Below are 12,775 nucleotides of genomic sequence, written 5' to 3'. Positions count from 1 at the left end.
CGGAACCAGAGTCCTAGAGCTAGAAAGGGCTTTAAAAATTGCTTAATTCAACCTTTTCACATCACAAATGAGGACACTCAGGACCCAAGAAGTGATGTGATAAAGGGAGTTTTTTATCCAAATGCACCTGTGATTCTCCTCTTGGGAACAGAGGAGCCAAGGCCAGAGAAGAAAGTGGTCCAAAGTTGGATATACCGTATGAAATTGTCATTTAAAGATGCCATATAGGCTTCCCTGGTGGCTCAGTGGTTAAGAATCCACCTGCCAATGCAGGGGACACAGGTTCGAGCCCTGGTCCGGGAAGATCCCACATGCTGTGGAGCAACTAAGCCCGTGCGCCACAACTACGGAGCCTGAGCTCTAGAGCCGCAAGCCACAACTACTGAGCCGTGTACTGCAACTACTGAAGCCCCCGGCACTTAGAGCCGGTGCTCCGCAACAAGAGAAGCCACCGCAATGAGAAACCCGCGCACCAAAAAGAAGAGTAGCCCCCGCTCGCTGCAGATAGAGAAAGCCCGCGCACGGCAACAAAGACCCAACGTAGCCAAAAATAAAATAAATTAAAAAAATAAAAAATTAAAGATGCCATATAGCTTTAACCACACGGGTTAACAGGGTTGAGAACAATCCCTATGCGGGTTAAGTTAAAAATGCATTGTTGTTTTTTTTTTTAAAAAAGAAGCTTGGCTTTTATAAGCTGTGAGAAGTGATAGGGATGGAGATATTTTCAGAGGTAAAAGCTGTGTTTCCGCTCCTGACGAAGACCTAATAGAACACATGGATTCAGGGATGACGCGTGGGATTTTGACACAATTCAACATCAGTTAATTCTAAGAGTAAAGGCCCTTCAGTCCAGCTCCCTTCCACCTCAACGTTAAAGGAAGCTAGAAAGCCAATTACACTCGCAGCAGGGCCTCTCCCCAACTGCAAGGGAAGAATGTACTGCAAATCTGTGTGTGCTTTACAAGCTAGTAAAACTATAATTGCAGGTGGGAAGGAACATGGGTTCTCTTTGTTTCTGCCAACATTTCAGTCTGGGAAGCTCCTCCCTTCTATAGTTGCAGAAATAGCGTGGACTCAGTATTTTTTTTAGCACACAAAATAGGTATTCTATGGTTCTATAAAACTTACAGAATGCTTTTTGTTAAAACTGAAAAGACATCTGTGCGCAGCCCACCAAAAGGGCATGCATTCTTCAGAGACAGGTGCCGAATGTGCCTACCTTTACTTGGAAGCCAAAACCCACCTTCTGGTTCAAGCTCTGAAGGTCTCTCAGCAAGACTAACAAAGGTGGCGAGGCTGGGAGGGTAATACCTGACTTGTTCTAGCAGAGCCCTAGGGAGATCTTGTTGCCGGGGGAGAAGGTGTGGGGCAGGGGGCTCTCGAGGTGCAATTCCCCTGTGGGGTCACTGGGGACGTCTGGTCTAGGAGCACCCTGGAGGCAAGAGGAAGCTTTCCCTATCAAGGTGCTGTTCCATATGGTGACTGTGCAACTGTTGCTGCAGCAGGATCCTGTGGTCTAGACACCCTTGCAGAATCTGAGAGGCAGAACTAGGGTGTAGCCAGCATTACTTCTGTGGTGATAACTGCAGTCTAGTGTCCACAGATGGAGAGTCTTGGTGCCACTGAAGAAAGCTACAGGGAGCCATTTATAAAAGTCCACATCTCCTAGCAACACTATACCAGTACTTGTACCACTGGTACAGCTCCTATCTCCTAAGCCTTACGTGTTAAGCAGAGTTCTAAGTGTCATACATGCTAACTCTTCTAAGCCTCATAAACACATTTTGGGGCAGGTACTATTATTATCCCCACTTCAGAAATGAAGTGCTTCTCGAGGCACCAAGTGAAGTGACTTGCCCAAGGTCACCTAGTGAGTCTAGGGTGAGCATCTGAATGTGGGCAGCCGGTCTCCAAGGCTCCAGTGCATAACCACTGCACCGTGCAGCCCGTCTGCAATGCCCAGGGTCGGGTCGGGTGTCATCACCCCTTTGGAGACCTTTGCTCCAGGCAGAAACTTCATCCCATGTTGGCCTCACACTGGCCTGCTGCTCTCCTAAAAGCTCCTGACAGCCATCTTAGTTTTGATTTCTATTTAATTTTCCACCTCACAAAGCAGTGACAGGGGGGGAGAATCTGGTGATACCTTTTGAATATGGTTTATTAACCAATAGCTTGAGGAAATGTAGGGCTTCCTTGCTGCCACCTGACCTTTGTCTTCAGCCTTCCGAATGTTTGCATTACTGCCCTGACCTTGCAAAGTGACCTGGAATAGCTTGCCTGTTTCCTTGTGCGTGTCCACTTTCAGGGCCCAGCTGTCAGCCTGTGCAAGTCTGTCAGTTAGCATCTCAAGGGTTCGGAATGGGGTCTGCAGCCTTTTGAGGAGCACAATCTAACACTAACCTCCAAATTCCTTCCCGTAATTAAGCATTCATTAGTTTGACGGAACAAAAGCAGGCATTCTCTTTTATAAAGCAGAGGTCAAAACCAGTAGCTTGTTTTGTTTGGCCTGCAGAGTGTTTAAATATTGAGAAATTTCACATAAAAATACGAATTTCCGGCTTCTCTTGGAAAAGGGGAAGGGATGGCAGCTCTGGGGCTCTGAGTACCAGCTGTCCCCTTCAGAGGCGGATGCTCTCTCCGGCTTCTCATCATGGCCTGAAGTCTCACCTCAGGCCTGCTTCGGGCACGGGCGCCACTTTCCTGGCCTCTGCAGGAATCAGAGTCAACAAAACCCTGTTCTGAAGCCATATTTCCCTCCTCTAAAATGTGAACTGGCTTGGTTAGGCTGGTGTACCAGGACAGAACTTGGAGAGCTGGTGTTCCCAGAGGGCAGGTGCTGTGCCTTTTCTCTCCTGTCCCTGCACTTGGCATGGTAAGTGTCTGGTACATAACAGACATTTATCACTTTCTTCTTACGGATGAATAAGTGAGTGACTAGCTCTCTGGAACAGAGTGAGCTTCTGAGTGACAGAAACCAGCTCCCCAGCTACGGAAGTCCAGGCTTATTAATGCTTCAATAGCTTTTTGAATGACCGAGGCACCCTACACCTTTTCTTTATTTATTGTGCTATAAAGATCTTTCCTGCTGTCACAAATGAGACTGAATCTTGTTTAAAATTCCAGAAGCAAGTATGTTGATGGTTTACTAGAATTTAGCCAGAAATTAAAATAAAAAACAAAGAACAATGTGAAAAGCTGCCCCCGTCAACGTTAAAATTTTTCCTCAGAAAGATGGGGGTGATAATTATTGAAAAGCAGCAAGTTCCAAATGTAGATGGAATTGCAGGCCACTAACACATGCAGCCAACAGTTCTCGCTAAGATACACGAGCTAATATAGTCCTGTGAGGCTGCCATGCTTCCTGGCTCCATCTCTAGAGCATCAGGTGAATGAACTTTGTCTCTCTCTTTTTTTAATTTTATTGAAGTATAGTTGATTTACAATGTTGTGTTAATTTCTACTGTACAGCAAAGTGACTCAGTTATACATATATATATATATATTCTTTTTCATATTCGTTTCCATTATGGTTTATCAAAGGATATTGAATATAGTTCCCTGTGCTCTACAGTAGGACCTTGTTGTTTACCCATTCTATATGTAATAGCTTGTGTCTGCTAATCCCAAATGCCCGATCCTTCCCACCCCTCCCCCCTCCCGCTTGGCAACCACAAGTCTGTTCTCTATGTCTGTGAGTCTGTTTCTGTTTTGTAGCTATGTTCACTTGTGTCCTATTTTAGGTTCCACATGTCTTGACTATTGTGAATAGTGCTGCTATGAACATAGGGGTGAGTGTATCTTTTCAAATTTTAGTTTTGTCTGGATATATGCTCAGGAGTGGGATTGCTGGATCATATGGTGATTCTATTTTTAGTTTTCTGAGGAACCTCCACACTGTTTTCCATAGTAGCTGCACCAATTTACATTCCCACCAACAGTGTAGGAGGCTTCTCTTTCCTCCACGCTCCCTCCAGCATTTTTTATCTGTAGGCTTTTTAATGATGGCCAAGCGAATGAATTTTGAAAGTGCTAGAAACCTCATCAGCCCTCGACACCTGACTAGACAGAGCCTTCTTATAATCCCTCTGGCCCCTTGTAGACCAACCACAAATGTGAGAATGGCTGGCATGAGACATCAATGGGTAAAATCCCACTGGATGTCACTAGGTTGAAGCAGAATTATAGGTAGCCTCTACTAATTCTTGGCACCCAGGCAGAATACAGGGGTTTGACCATAACCATCAAGAAACACTAGTCCTTTTCTGAGAAAATGAGCCCTCTAAAATTCAGGGCCGGCATGGCTCCGGGCATGTAGTATGTGCTAAATAAATATTTGCTGAATGAATAAATGAACAGAGAGAACACCTAGGCAGTTCTCTTGATAGAGAACTGGGCTCATGCTTCAGATGTGCAGGTGGGATGGAAAGATTATAAACTCTACACTCTTTGCTGCTTTAGGCACATCACAGACTCTTTCACTTCCGAGGAAAGTGATGAGATACCATCATACTTACACCATGAATGTTTTGAGACAAGCTATCAAAATCTTGAAGCATGCAGACAGAACTGTCAAAATAGTAATGAAGATTACTCTTCAGAAATGTCCAAGTCAGCAATGAGAGTTTTCTCCTGCTTGCCTCCATTCCAGAAACACCATGGGTTAAGGTCACTGAGGGGTCTGAAGCTACCAAGGCCTGGAAGTCCTCATCCCATTGCCCTCTGCCTAGCTCATGCATATAGAGCCTCGCCTCTTAATCTAGAATCACAGCCACTCGGAAGCCTTCCCTGACAGCCAGGTTACTGGGCGTTCCAGTTACTATTGCTATAAAACAAATTACCCCCAAACCTAGTGGTGTAAAACAGCCAATATGTTCAGATTCTGTAGGTCAGGATTTCAGACAGGACACAGTAGAGACAGCCTGTCTCTCCTCCATGGTATCTGCAGTCTCATCGTAGCCTCTGCTGGAAAGACTTGAAGGCTAGGTGGGGAGTCATTTGGTGGTATCTTTACTCACATGTCTGGTGGTTGATGTTGGCTGTCATCTGGAATGACTACATGTGGCCTCTCTCTGTGGGGTCTCTGCACGGGCTAGTATGGGCTTCCTTACAACATGGTGGCTGGTTTACAAGAGTGAGCGTTCCTAAAGAGTAGCAGGTTGAAGCTGTGTCACTTTTTATGACCTAGCCTTAGAAGTCACCTAGCATCACTTCCATGGTCACAGGCCCACCGAAATTCAGAAAAAAAAAAGATGCCACTTCTCAATAGGAAGAATGTCAAAGTCTCAGTGTAAGAAGGGAATGTGGGATGGGAGATACTGTTGTGGATACCTTTGTGAAATATCATCTTCCACACTGGGTTGGATGTGTTTCCTGAGTACCCTGAGTTCAACTCCCCCTGACTTAAAAAAAAAAATGCTTGTGTGCCTCCCTCCCTAGACTGTGAGCTCAGGGAGGGAAGGAACTGTGACTTACTCACCTTTGCCTCCTCTGTTGCACAGTGCCTGGCACAGAGGAGGCAGTCAACACGCATTTACTGAATTGAACCAAATAGAAGGGAAGAATCAGAAGGACTCCTGGGGCCCCTTTCATGCTGGCTGTTGGTGGCATGAGGGAAGTTTGACCAGGGCAATAAAAGAAATGTGAGAGAAAAGTACCTAAACACCTTTCTGGGGCCCAAGGCTATTCCCTGTGACTGTATCATGTATGATAAGGGAGTTTTTGCTTCCCTATGTTTCCCACACTGTATATAGGAAATAACTACAAGAATTGTAACTGACTTCATGTATTTCTCCTCTTGAGCTTTTTGGAAATATTTTTTCCCCTTTATATGTCTGTGCCATAAAAATGGCAAGTATGAGATGCCATTACCCAAGAGGCTGCCTTTTTTTTATACACATACACTCAGGGTACAGCAGAAAGAACATTGGATAAGGAGTCAGAAAACCTCGGCTTCAGTCTTGGTTCAGTCACTGAGCAGAAGCTGTGTAGCTTTGGTATGCCGGCTAATTTTTCTAAATCTCAGTTTTCTTGCCTATAAAGTGGGTATTAAAAAGGTAGTAACACAGTATACAAAAACAACATGGTATTACAAAACATGGTGGTTTTAAAATATGTTCACACATTCTTTGACATGCCTCCTTTCAGAAAGTGGAGTCTAATTCGCCCCAGAAACGTGGGCCTGACTTAGTGATTATTTCAAGTGAACAGAACGTGGAAGTGATGCTGACTTCCAAGGAGAGGTCACGTGGCTTTGATTCTCCCAGGTCACTCACAAGCCAGCCAGCATCTCATGAGGACACTCATTAAGCAGCTCGTGGAAAGGCCCATGTGGGGAGGAGCAGAGGCCTCCCACCAGCAATCAGCACCAACTTGCCAGCTGGGGGAGTAACCCACCTTGGAAGCAGATGCTCTAGCCAGTCAAAGCTTCTTCAGATGATGCAGTCCTGACCAACCAACATCAGGACTGCAGCCTCCTGACAGATTCCGTACCCACACTGCCCAACTAAACTGCTCCTGAATTCCCTGACCCACAGAAATCATGGGAGGCAGTAAATGTCTACTTTCGTTTTAGGTTACTAAGTTGTGGGGTAATTTGTTACGCAGCACTAGATAACTAATACACAGAACCATGCCCCACTAACCAACCAAAGGTATGGTAAGTATTTGTTCCTCTGATCACATGATGGGTTAGTTTTGAGTCACCAGGAGGGGGCAAGAAAGGGTTTGGATCAAAAGATATTTATGTGTGAGGTGGCAGGCTGAGGGGTCAGGCAGGGGGAAGAGTGCAATTCCACCTTTAGTAAGAGTGACACTAACCTTACTTTCTATCTTTAAGTAAACTGTCTTTGAAACCAGGCCCTCACCTAGTCAGTATTACAATGCTTTTTAATACGTGGGAAACAACAACAACACAAACTCCAAATCAACAACAAAACCCAGATGGTTGGAAGCCAAAGTAGACGTGGGGGCCAGGAAAGTGGACTCCAGGAAAATGACCTCAGTGCTGACCGAGCACCATCCAGGGGTGTAGCTGCATCTTCACCTACTAGCAGGCTGTTTATACTCGAGGGGATCACAGTTGGCTTCTGGAATCCTTATCTCTGAGCTCGTTCTCACCTGGACGACAAGCCTCTCCATCCAACACTCAGCACCCAAGGTCATCTTTCTGACCTCGTTTCCCAACAGGAGCAAGAACTGTGCCCTTGGCTAGCCACGTTTCCTGCCGCAGCCCCCGTCGGCCTTCCCCAGTCCTTCACCGCATCTGTGGGCCGAGTGTGCGGCTGTAGTCAGGTGTGGGGCCCAGATCTGCAGGCAGGCAAAGTTTTCTCTGGGCAGAGGCTAAACAGCTGGCACAAGGGACAATCTTGTTAATCATCTGTATTAACCCACTCGGCTAATCAGCCCCATCGCCAAGACGCCAGCAGTCATGATCGGCAGGCCTCCAGGACTGAATGCCTCAGGGAAGGAGTCAGAAGAGCCAGGCTCCAGTCCTGGTACTTGTCACTTCCCCCTCTCCCCTCCCCCCGGGATCTGAAACACCGTGAGGCAGGAACTGTTCCCACCTGCTCTCCTGACAACGGTGACTTTCCACTTGCCCTGCTGCCAACCTGCCAATCCTTCAAAGAGCAACTTTCGGTCCCTTCACTTCACCCTGAAACACCCACATTCACTGTTTAAAACCCCCCTTATTTAAAAGGAATGATTTGTTCCCCGAATGACTTACGGTCCTCTTTCCTAACTCATTCACTGGCTGCACCGACCCTGATGAAAGCTGCTAACAGAGATTTAGTGATGTTTTAATGGAGGCCTCATTCCTGTCTCGTCCCAGATTATGCTCAGGGGCTTCTGAAGGCTGTGACAGCTGCAGGGGACACAGGCTCTGGCCATGGAGCAACACAGACGAGCTGTCACGCTTTGTTTTTCTGCTGGTTAAATCCAAATGCTCCTAATTAGTTATCCTGACCGCTAAGGCCGGGGTGGACAATGGCGTGGGGATCAGGGGTGCTGAGAGGCTATGAATACAAGTTCCTTGGGCTCCTGAGGCCTGGGGACCAGTGACTTGGTTGTGGGCACTGAGGCACTGTGTCCCTGGGGGCTGCAGATTCAAAGACGTCAGCCCTCGTGTGAATAAAGGTCATCACCTGTTACTTCTTCGGTGAAAGGGCAGCTGTGCTGGGTGCCCACTTAGGCTCAGCCTTTGTCTGCTGACTCTGTGAATAACACCCACAGAGAATAACATTCTCTGATTCTGTGTTTGCTTGGTGGGGCAGAGCCACAGAAAATAACTCGCAAACTTCCTCGAAGAAGTATTCAGCCAAGTATGTTTTTAAAAAGTGGCCTCGAAATGCCTTAAACGTCACCTTTGGTGATTGTACTCACTAGCTAGAACATACTAGAAAATCTTCATGGTAGGGCCACCAATTTGCATTGTTTCTTCAGGAGCCAATTCTGACAAATGTTTAGGTCACAAGGATGACAATTCTTGAACTCCATGGGTGTGGGGGACTAGAGAAAAAGCTAACTGAAAGGCCAGCTAGCAGTTCAAGGAGGTTTAATGTTCAGAAAGTTTGCAACATTGAACAACCCACTGTTGCTCCAATATGTAAAAAGCAGAGATTTTATTTGGTTTTAGAATTCTGTGCCTTATTTTACAAAGTAGCATTTCTTTTTTTTGTTTGTTTTTTCATCTCTCTCTTTTTTTTTTGCGATACGCGGGTCCAGCCGCTCCGCGGCATGTGGGATCTTCCCGGACCGGGGCACAAACCCGTGTCCCCTGCATCGGCAGGCGGACTCTCAACCACTGCGCCACCAGGGAAGCCCCATCTCCCTCTTTTTTAAATTAAAAAAAATTTTTTTTCATTGGGGTATAGTTGTTTTACAATGTTGTGTTAGTTTCTACTGTACGGCGAAGTGGAGTTCCCTGTGCTACACAGCAGGTTCTCATTAGTTATCTATTTTATACATATTAGCATATATATGTCAATTCCAGCATTACTAATATCATTTTGTTTAGGGGCTTATGTTAAATTAATTCGTTTGCTTTTCTTTTAAAGGAAGAGAGTGCGAATGAGTTCAGGATACTGTATGTATGTGTGTGTATTTATCCATCCATCCATTGATTCATTGAACATTTACATGCCCAGTTGCTTAGTATAAATGTTCATTGCTTTAGCATAAAACAAACAATTCAGACTGTTCTAGGCCCCTCTGGAAAGGCAGTATGCATCTGATTTACTCCTCGCTTTTCAAGGCTCTTGAGGGCTATGGGTCCTCTCCCCTGGCACCCTTCCCACTTCACATCTCTTAGTAAGTACTCCAAATTTCAGACTCTTCCATCATTTTTTCATAATTAAAACTTATCTATGGAAATCTATCTCCCCTCAGTTGATTATCCTGTGCTTTCAACTTATTAATAAGACAAAAGAATTTGTGCCAAAATAATAATTTACTCTTCTCAGGTAATGTACAGGCATACCTCAGACATACTGTGGGTTCAGCTCCAGAGCACTGAGATAAAGCAAATATCACCATAAAGCGAGTCATATGAATTTTTGGTTTCCCAGTACATATGAAAATTGCTTACACTATACTGCAGTCTATTAAGTGTACAAGCATTATGTCTAAAAAAAAAGTACATGCCTTGGGCTTCCCTGGTGGTGCAGTGGTTGAGAGTCCACCTGCCGATGCAGGGGATGTGGGTTTGTGCCCCGGTCCGGAAGGATCCCACATGCCGCGGAGCGGCTGGGCCCGTGAGCCATGGCCGCTGAGCCTGCGCGTCTGGAGCCTGTGCTCTGCAACAGGAGAGGCCACTGCTCCACAACGGGAGAGGCCACAACAGTGAGAGGCCCGCGTACCGCAAAAACAAAAACAAACAAACAAAAAGTACATGCCTTAATTAAAAAGTACTTTATTTCTAAAAGCTGCTGACCATTATCTGACAACGCAGGGTTGCCGCGAACCTTCAATAGGTGAAAAACACAATATCTGTAAAGTGCAATAAGGTGCAATAAAATGAGGTACGCCTCGGTTTCATGTTAACTAGAATCGAATGGCCTTAACCTGGAGGTAGGGGCTAGTTTGAAAACTCAGGGCCCAGGGAAGGTGAACAATGGGGAAGCCAGCTCCTGAGATGGTCCCACAAGAGGTGTGTGTGTGTGTGTGTGTGTGTTGGCAGGTGAGGTGGTGAGCGGTGGAGGGAGCGGGTGAGGAGGGGCCCACCCTAACCCACCGCCCCACCCCTGGGATCATCCAGTACCCTTTCTCACGGATCGGGTACAAATAGAATCATTCACTGCTTAACTTACATACGTCCCAAAGGTGAGTAACACCAGAAGAGTTAGTCATTTATAGACATTTTAGGTTTTTGTCACAAGAGCACAGGTAGCCACAATTTAGGAGTCAAGTCTGACCGTTCCTTTCAGCAAGTAGAAGGAACTTCAGAAGAAGCCTCCTATCACTTACACGGTCCGAGGAATGACACAGTAAACCATGGCTCCGATTTGCTCCTTAATAGCAACCAGGATCTCTTGAACGCTAACTCACATACACTAATGTATTCTGCTGATAAAATGTGGGACGTTCTTGTCAGTGTTAAAAGAGCCAAAGGGATCTGAGTAAGGAGAAGGTTTGTCGCACACTCAACAGGGAAAGGGGAGAACTACCACAAAAAGCTAACGCATTGAGGGTTACAGTATTGTCTCTGCTGTCCCACTGGAGCATATCTTTTTATTGTATTCCTGTTGTAAAGTCTTCCCTTGAATTTCTGATAATGCTGGGTAGACTGAAAATAACGAAACATAAATTCTATTCTACTTTCCCTTCTCAAAGTATCCAAGTGGGAAAAAAGCTCTTAGAAAGCAGCCCCGTTTCCCCATTAAAAACACGCACCAACACTAGTCCATTCATTCACATACGCTTAGCCATTGCCTGCCAAATCCTTTCTGAGGAATTGTTCTATCATTTCAAAACACCACCATGCATTCAAACCTCCTGAAAGTTTGTTTATAAGATTTTACTTTAAAAAAACCAGTATATTCTGTCAGATTTACATTCAAAGAGCATAGGTTGAATGTTCTTCTAACAACATCTACTTTGCTGAACAGAAATTCATTTGAAATTCCAAACTTAAATGAATAACTCAAACGGGTGTGCCCTCCTCAACCCCCCCACCCAGCTCCCGGGATTTGGAGAGTCTCTGCCCCCATCTTCTTCGCCCTTCCTTGGTCCTGCTACTAGGACAGGAGAAGTATTGATACTTGCTCTGTCTTACATGTTAAAATGCTGCCACTGATTAGGTAATGACTGTGTGGGGGTCAACTACTACCTTTGCCTGTGCTAGGAAAACCCAGTGAGCAACTTATTTACTGGTGAAATAAAAAGACAGTTTGGGGGCTTCCCTGGGGGCGCAGTGGTTAAGAATACGCCTGCCAATGCAGGGGACACGGGTTCGAGCCCTGGTCCGGGAAGATCCCACATGCCGCGGAGCAACTAAGCCTGTGCGCCACAACTACTGAGCCTACACTCTAGAGCCCGCGAGTCACAACTACTGAGCCCACGAGCCACAACTACTGAAGCCCGCGTGCCTAGAGCCCGTGCTCCACAACAAGAGAAGCCACCGCAATGAGAAGCCCATGCAGCGCAATGAAGAGTAGCCTCCGCTTGCTGCAACTAGAGAAAGACCGCATGCAGCAACGAAGACCCAACACAGCCAAAAAAAAAAAAAAAGAAAAAAAAAAGACAATTAGGGACTCTGCACTGGCATAAGCTACAAATGTTGCCAATAACTGGCAACGCTGAGCACTCACTGGCCAGTGGGCAGGTGACTACAGCTCCCAGAACAACTAGAGGGAGTCCCCTTTGCTAAGCAGTGTTAGTGAGTGCTATTTATTTCCCAGGTCCAAGTGTACAAAAGTAGAGCGAGTGCATGCAAAGAGGCCAGTGAATCCAAATACTAAGAAGAGGACAAAAAACTGTCTTGAATGTCATTTCAGAGGCATTAAGGGAGTTTGAAATCTTCTGCCAATTTGTTGAATTGAGTCTACCTGTTAAAACTTTTGGGATTGTTACTTATAAAAATGAAAACAGAGAGAGAGAAAAAGGTTGCACATTTTTTGCTACCAGAATTCTTTAAGCATCTTTATTTGGGTGGTATTAGTGTTTTGTTTACTACATTATTTTAAGATTATTGTATATTTACTTAAATTATAAATCCCCTTTTACCATGTTTATTAAATTTTTACCTTTTTTTTCTTTCTGGAGAGGAAGATATCTACATTTTGTTTTTTAAATAAAAGCTAATGGGAAAACTCAAATTCACTTGAGAGAAACTTGTAGAAAGGAATCTAGGCCTTTAGGAAGGATATTTAAATTGCCATTATTTGAGATTAATTCTTCAGTTACTTGGTTGAGTTTCTTCCTCTTCCCTGCAAAAGTTATAAACTGAAATTCATTCTGCTATAGTTATTTCATATGATAGAAGAGATGCTTTTATAGAGGCCTTTATTTTAGGAGTAAGGATGGGAATCAAATGGGAGAAACAACTTGCTCTAAAACTCCTGAAGCTGACTTGAAACAGGGTGATGTAGAACCCAGACAGAAGCTGAAATGGTACAGGCCGAGCTGGGGCTGGGAGCTGGGTCAGTCAGGCTGGGTTTCCTGCTACCCCTGACACGCTCTGTCACAAAGCAATAGTATTTTTCCCCCGTCTTGTGTTACCTTTTCTTACCTATTTGCAAGAACAGTTCCGATCCAGAAAACACGCCAGAAATTTACT

General features: G+C 45.2%; 1 protein-coding gene across 6 annotated transcripts in view; it reads right to left on the bottom strand.

Annotated features, from left to right (window-relative positions):
- Window positions 1-12,775, bottom strand: part of PLEKHM3 (pleckstrin homology domain containing M3) — a 188,484-nt gene that overhangs the window by 72,321 nt on the left and 103,388 nt on the right. The window contains exon 7 of one of the 6 annotated variants that reach the window (XM_089916442.1): window positions 1-12,775. This exon is cut by the window's left edge and continues 19,270 nt beyond it. The exons of the other annotated variants lie outside the window; for them this stretch is intronic. Coding sequence (XP_089772568.1) covers window positions 12,728-12,775 — 48 coding nt within the window. The 3' untranslated portion in view covers window positions 1-12,727. 6 annotated transcript variants of the gene reach the window in all.

Source organism: Delphinapterus leucas, chromosome 8 (genome assembly GCF_059928025.1).
Source record: "Delphinapterus leucas isolate spDelLeu-1000000601 "Yukka" chromosome 8, BTC_Dleu_Yukka2, whole genome shotgun sequence".
NCBI classification, from domain to species: Eukaryota; Metazoa; Chordata; class Mammalia; order Artiodactyla; family Monodontidae; genus Delphinapterus; species Delphinapterus leucas.
Note: the sequence above shows the minus strand (reverse complement) of the source record. Positions and strands in the feature narration are given on the sequence as shown.